Below are 7,190 nucleotides of genomic sequence, written 5' to 3' on the forward strand. Positions count from 1 at the left end.
CGTGTATGTGTATATACATATACATACGTATACATACATATATATATACACACATGTATTTTATATATATATACACACACACACATATATATACACATATATATCCCAAAGGGAGGGGACCCCGGCAGCCAGGACAAACGCAGGGCAGCCGGAAAGCGAGGCATCGCGCAGGATGGCGCTGGGTAAGGCCAGCGGAGCCGAGCTCCGGGCTGCGCGCCCCGGGCCGGCCCCGAGCCTGTCCCGGGCCGGGAGCCGGTCCCGGGCGGCGGCGGGCACCGCACCGAGCGCCGCATCACCCGCGGGACCATCCGAGGAGAATTAGTAGGAGCCATCAGCATTAGCACTGAAATGAGGAGGGAGAGATGGAAACGCGAGATCGGGCGCTCCCGGGAGCGGCGTTTGCCGGCCCCTGATCGCAGCGTCACCTGTTGCTGTGATCGGCTTGGGGCACCAAGCTGCATTTTATTCAATAATGAAGTGTAAAAAAGGTGCACGAGGAATCGGCAAAGGGGGCCGTAGGGAGGAAGAAGGCGGCTGCAGGTCTCAGCTCGCCCGGCGGCCCGCAGCAGAGCCCGCACGACCCACTCCCCCCAGTCCCACAGGGCTCTCAGCCGCCGTGTGTAGGGACGAGGCACCGGGCAGCTCCGGCAGCCCCGCGCCGTGGCCGGGCACCGCATCCGGCCCGGGGGCTCCGTGGGGCGCCGCCGTCCCCCGTCCCTCCGGGTGAACGAGCGAACGAGCCGGTAAAATGGGGGAGGAGAGTCGGAACGACCAGGCACCCGCGCCAGGCAAGGGGCTCCGCTCCCTGGGGCCCTCGTCGGGCCCCCTCGCTGCCCTCGGCTGGGCCGCTTTGGGCCCCGACGCGACGCCGCCGGTGCCCCCCAGGACGCGGCGAGCGTGCGGCGGCCGGGGGCAGCTCTGCCAACGCGGCGTGTTTGGAAGAGCTGCTCTAAGGAAAACCCGAGGCCGGGAGCCGCGGAAGTGCCGGGGGAGAGCGGACACCCCGGCTGCAGCAAGTGCCCACTGCGCGGGAGAGGTCTGGCGGGACGAGAACCAAGCCTCTTTTTTTTTTTTTTTTTTTTTTTTTTTTGGGGGGGGGGTGAGTACGGTATTTGGGTTTCACTGGGCTGCTCTTGCCACATTTGGCCAGAGGGCAAAAGCTGCTTTGGCCAAGGAGGGCACGTGTGCCCGAGGGGGAGCCGGCAAACCCGGGCAAGGTCGCTGGGCTCCTGGGGAGCCCGCCGTGACCTGCCCCCGCCACCCCCCACTCTCTGCCGGCGGCCGCCCCGTCTAGCCGCCCCGGCCGGGCGCCCTCAGCCGCGCCGGGGCAGCGGGGCCCGCGGCAGCCGCACTGGGCGCCCCGGCCGGTCCGTCTCCGTGTGCAGGGCCAAAGGAGGGCAGACACCCCCGCTGCGGCCGGGCCACCCACCCGGGCCCTGGGCTGCCCAGAAGCTGCCCTGCCGCGGGAGCGATTCCGGGGCACGTCGGGGCGCGGACAGAGCTGAAAACCTCGTGAGGAGATCGGTAAACTGGCCCTGGAAAAACTCGAAATTAAGTGGATGAGATTAGAAAACCAGAAAGAAAGCGAGAAAGAGTAAGAAGGAAGACAGAGAAGAGAGAAAGAAAGTGAGAAAGAAATGAACAGAGAAGGGGAAAAAAAGAGAGAGGGAAAGAAAGAAAGAGAAGAAGAGAGCGAGAGAGCAAGAGAGAGAAAAAGTAAAGGGACGAAAAAAAAAAAGAAAGAGAAAAAGAGAGAGAAGAGAGAGAAAGAAACAGAGAGAGAAAGAAAGATAAAGAAAGAGGAAGAAAGGGGGAAAGTGAGAGGGGAGAGAGAAAAGGAAAGAGAGAAAGAGAGAGAGAAGGAAAGAAATAAAGAGAGAAAGAGGAAGAAAGAGAGGGAGAAAATGAGAGGGGGGGAGAGAAAAGAAAAAAAGAGAGAGAAAGAGATAAATAGAGAGAGGAAAAGAGAGAAAGAAAGAAGGAGAAAGAAAAAAGAGAAAGAAAGAGAGAAAGAGAGAAAAAGGGAGAGAGAAGGAGTGCGAGGCGTTAGACACCGAAATGACAGCGCGGGCACCGGTCCGGCTGCGGCTCCCGCCAGCCCGGGTCCCCCGCCAGCCCCCTCCGGGGACACTTCCGCGCGTCCCGGCGCGGCAGCCCGCTGCCCCCGCAGCCCTGTCCTCGCTCACCAGAGATACGGAGGGGAAATGGCATCGGGATTCAACCTACCGCAAACATTTCGAGGAGTATTTCAAAAGCAAGAACTTAATTTCCAGGGCAATTTTCCTGCGGCCGATTCGGCTGCAACAGCTCCCCCCACCCTCCCTCTTTTGGGAAACGGATTTTTTCAAAAGCCTCATTGCTCTGCTTTCAGACCTGCCAGAGGAGAGAAACGAAAGGAAGACCGAGAGAGAAAGAAGAAACTGGTAGACAGTTATTTTTCCAAAGTTGCGAGGCAGGAAAGTGTTTTCAGATGGGGGCACTGGGGCACAAGGAGACTGGGCGTTATTATTAAATCTTAAATCCACCGTGAAAAACGGAGTTTCTCCGCACTTACAGGGAATTGGTCAGGCCAAGGCCTGGAGGAAGAGCTGAAATATTGGAAAAGATGCTCTTGTTGTTCAAAGGTGATTTCTATAATCCAGGCTGATTTATTTTTGATCAGGGCTCCGATGAACTAGAAAGAGAAAACCAAAAAGCTACTGAGGAAGGGAATAAGATCTTGACCTTTCCTAATTCTCCAAATCGGCAGTAATGGAAACCAGAAGGTGCCAGGGGAGGAAACCGGAGAGAAGGGCCGAGCGGACCGTGCAGCGGGAGCCGGGCCGGGCTGGCGGCCCCGAGCCCCCGGGAGCAGAGGGGCGACTGCTGCCTTCCTCGGGAGATCCGCTTTGCTTAGTACGGGCTTAGTTAAGCGAAGGGACAGAAAAAAATTGTCCTCCCCCCCCACACACACACATACACGGCCGTCCCGATGGAAATATTCCTGGGCAGGATCGTTTCAACCTGCCCTAATAAATAGGCAAAACCGTCTCCGGGTGATAGTTTTCTGCATAGCCGTGTCTTCTCACAGGTCTGTTCACACACGGAAAAATGCCGCGGAACAAACCTGCATAGAGCATCGCGTTTTTGCTGCAAACCCTTCAGCTGACACACAGAAAGGAGAAATGAGAGGGGAAAAAATTAAAACAACAACAACAACAACAACAATCAGCTCCACAGATGTATGAGCAAGGCAGGAGGCGCGGCGAAATCTAAACTGCCCCTAGCACCTCGGAAATAGCAATCGTGAGGAATCGCGACACGAAAGGGAGAAGGGAAAATCTCAAACCTGCGACCGAGGATCAGGCCCTGCGGTGGGTGCAGGGCCTCCCCCGGCTCGGTTTTACTCAGGGTTTGCACTGCAAAACAACCACGAAAAGCAACGACAGGGAACAAACGGATTCGCCTGCGATCTTACGGGGAAGAGGGAAAGGAAATGCCGGGTCGGCTTTTTGGCCAGGGACTCCAAAGCGGGGACTCCAGCAGCTAATTATTTTCCTTTCGGTGATCAGTTATTGCTGGTGTCCTCCACGCCTCCCCCAATAAATAAATAAAACCCTCCTTTAGCCAGCGAGGCGTGAAAAATGATCCTCGCTGAATGCTTAAAAATAATGTCCCGTGAAGATCGGAGCTGCGGAGCCAGCCAGCCCCGTAATTAGAAGCCATTATCCCTCCTGCAATATTTCGCATTAACTCCCCTTGCCGAGCGCGGCGACGAGTTCCCGGCCCGAGAGGAGCTATCTCGGGGTCTCCCCATCGCCCCCTCGGCCCCGGGGGTGGGGTGGGGGGGGTCGGAGAGAGCCGGATTTCAAGGCCTTTCCCCGGAGCCCGGGGAAAAGCCGATTCTCAGCCCCGGCCCCCGCCGGCTCCCCAAGCAACGCCGATATTTGCAAAGAGTTTCCACGGGAGGAGGGGGGACGACGACACAGAGAGAGCTCGTGCTTAGAGGAAATTTAGGGGAAAGAAATGAGGGGGGGGAAATCCCCTCTAAGACGAGCGCCCCTCCTCGCCCTGCTCGGGGACTTTCGCCCCAGGGCAGCGGCGCTGCCGCGAGCAGTCGCTGGCGGATCGCCGCAGGCCCCTCGCGGCCCCGGCACCCGGCAGCCTGCCCGGCACGCACACGCGCGGCATTTCTTACGGGGTTTGCTACGACCGCCGGTTAAGGGGGAAAAAAAATAACCCCGCTCCGAAATTAGCCGAGCTTCAGCCGCGGCCGGCGACCGCGGCTCACCAGCGCGCAGTGACTTCGCAAGGCGAGACACGGAGAAGCGAGCCGGGGGAAGGTGTCCAGAAACCACGGAGCCCCTCCGCCCCCTCACATATGGGGGGGGGATTCTCTCCGGGGAAACACCAGTCCCCTGCAGAGAAAACCCCCCTCCTCCAAAACACGAGACCACCAACTTGGAGACCCCCCCCCCGCAAAGCAGCCGCTGCGCCCAGCGGCGCGGGGAGCGCTGCCCGGGCGAGACGCACTGGGTCATGCCCGCGGGCATCGCCGGCTAGTTCTTATCCGATCCCCGCACTCTTGGCCCATTTTTTTTCCCGCACACACTTCGCAAACAAACAAAGCAAAAGAAAATCGCTACTTTATATTAAAATACTCCCCCTCGCCCCCCCAGACACACAACAACCACCCAGCCTCAGTGCACATCGCTTTCTTCCTTCGGATCCCGTCTCCTCAAAGCAGGCTCGGCTATTAAAAGAGGCTGAACAAAGATAGCCGAGAGCAGCTATCAGCGCATTTTAACTTCATCAAAGACTTCGGGGGAGAGGGAGAGGAGGGGTCTGGCACCTTCTAGTAATGAGCTTGTCAGGAACACCCCTGCCAGAGCAATTGAACAATTTGCACACAGCAAAAGAAAAGGAGCCGGGAGGGAGGGAGGAAGGGGAAATGCTACAAAAGCCCCTTCAATTTTCAACCATGTGCTTGGCAATCTGGAAAATAGATTCATTGGCCTCCTCTTTTCTCCCATGTCGAGTCTTGTAGCCCCTTTTGTAGGAGCTGGACATGAAAGGGAGACAACCAAGTGCCGGACACGAAGATCGCTTTTCAAAAGCAAATGTGTGTGAAGCAGAGATGTGAGACCGCTCGCTGCGGGGAGGCGGCACGTTCAGGAACAACATCAACAAACTGCGCGGAGGTTCGAGGTGGCACAGACAGGGGGACAGAAAAAAAAGGGGGGGGGGAGAGAAACGCCGATCTCCTCCCAGTCGCACTGCCCGGTGCCTGCCCTCGCCCCGGCGGGCCCCGCCGCCCCTGCGCTCAGTGCAACACTCGCCGAGGGACCAGATCGGTCTCTCTCTCACTGTCTCTTATTTTTCAGTATTTCTATTTCTCCTTCCCCTCCTGCCCCTTCAACTCGCTTACTGGCTTGGCAGAAAGACCTCGGTTCTTGAGATCAGAGTCTCTTTCAACAAACAAACAAAATAGCCACGTTTGGTCCCTGTAAATAAATGGGGGGGGGGCACTGGAGGAGAAGGGAGCGCTTAAAGATGTTTATTTACTTTGTAAGTTGTTGCAAAATTTAGGCGGAGATCAAGTTTCATTTGGTCATTCAAATGCTGCAGGCCCAAGGGGGAAGTGTGTGCGGGGGGGGGGGGAATCCTCCGACTTATTTTCTCATGTGTCAACTTTTCCAAACAAAATAAAGGGCCGCGGAGGGGGGGAGAAGGGATAACCTTTCTCCCGGCCCTCACCTACCCCGGCAACGGCATGGAAACAGGCAGAATTTTCAGGGAAGGGGGGGGGAGGAGGGGGCGTAACAAAAAACAACAACAACAACACCAAAAAGAAACGACACCAAAAAGAAAAAAAAAGGAAAAGAAAAAAGAAAAAAGCAAGTGGGTCCTTTCCCTTGCCGACCGTCGAGAGGGAGCCCAAAGCGGGGACCCCTCGCCCGGCCAGCGAAGGTGACGGCGGAGGCATCGCCAGTTTTCCGTCGCGCTCCGGGAGGGGAAGCGGCCGGAGGCGAGGGGCGGCCCCGGCGCCGCCGCTCGCAGCGCGCTGCCCCCGGCGGGGCCGAGCTCCGCCGCCGCCGCGGCCCCGGCCCCGGCGCTGGCGCGTTTAGCAAGTGAAAAAACTCCGCGGCTTGCTGAATTTCGCAAATCCGAGGGTTGGAGCCACTCGCTTCCCCGAGGCCCGAGCAGGGCTCTTGGCTCTCAGCGTGACAAAGGACATAGCAAAGAACGATTGGGATTATGATTTTTTTTTTAACCAGGTCACAAACATTTATTAATTTACACCAACGGTGGACAAAATTCTTTTGCCTTTTCCACATCAAATTATTCACAGATTCTCTCAATAAAATAGATATGACGGATGCACAACCAGTGAAGAGTTAACTGGACTCCGCTCATTAGCTCCCGAATAATCTATATACAAATAATTACCAATACACCAAAAACCCACGCATGGAAGGGGTGGGAAAATGGGGATCAAAAAACAATATGGGAATTCTCCAAACTTCCTGACGGATCAGATTTTTTTAACGTGCATTTGAATGTCTCACTGAAAAAAAAAAGAAAGAAAAAAAATAAAGAAACACAGTCCTGAGTTTCACTGACTTTTTTTCGTCTTAAAAATAAAGAAACCCTAAACAGTGCCTTTTAAAACCAAACTCAAAGCTTCAAAGAAACTAAAAATAAGATCGACCATTAAAACATTTTCTTTGAGAGAAGGGGAGAGACAGACACACATGGCAAAACCGCTTGAGAGAGAGATTTAAAGGAACGAATATGGGTTCGTTTCGATCATCTGAAACAACACTTGAAACTCCCCTCGCGAGTTTCCGAGCCAATTTGTGGGACACCCGCGGAATATGTACCACTCTCAAAGAAAATATTTCAGATCCTAGGATCATTTCTTTCTTAACAGCTCCTGCAAGACGCCCTGTGTTAAACCAGCTCGCCCAGGTCCCATCTTATATTACGGCCACTTTATAAATACGCTTTGGCGCTTGTGGGATGAAATATTGTTATTCTTTCCCCCCTCCCTCTCTCCCTCCCGATTTTTCCGAGCAAAGAGACACAAACAGATCTGGATGCCACAGAAATAAAGTTAAAAAAAAAAAGGAAATATTTCCTACCTTAACACAACAGGAGGAGGTTTGGGGGGAAGGGGGGAGCACGGGGAGAAGAAAGGGGAGAAGACG

At 55.3% G+C, this 7,190-nt stretch overlaps 1 protein-coding gene across 1 annotated transcript in view; it reads right to left on the reverse strand.

Annotated features, from left to right (window-relative positions):
• Positions 1-2,353: 2,353 nt before the first annotated feature.
• The window catches only part of FOXD2 (forkhead box D2), a 6,232-nt gene continuing 1,395 nt past the window's right edge, over positions 2,354-7,190 (reverse strand). Inside the window, 1 exon segment of the mRNA XM_085308192.1 lies at positions 2,354-2,373. Within this exon segment, the coding sequence (XP_085164318.1) occupies positions 2,354-2,373 (20 nt within the window).

This window comes from Rhea americana, unplaced genomic scaffold, assembly GCF_003343005.1.
Source record: "Rhea americana isolate MKP2758 unplaced genomic scaffold, rheAme1 scaffold_27, whole genome shotgun sequence".
Taxonomy (NCBI): domain Eukaryota; kingdom Metazoa; phylum Chordata; class Aves; order Rheiformes; family Rheidae; genus Rhea; species Rhea americana.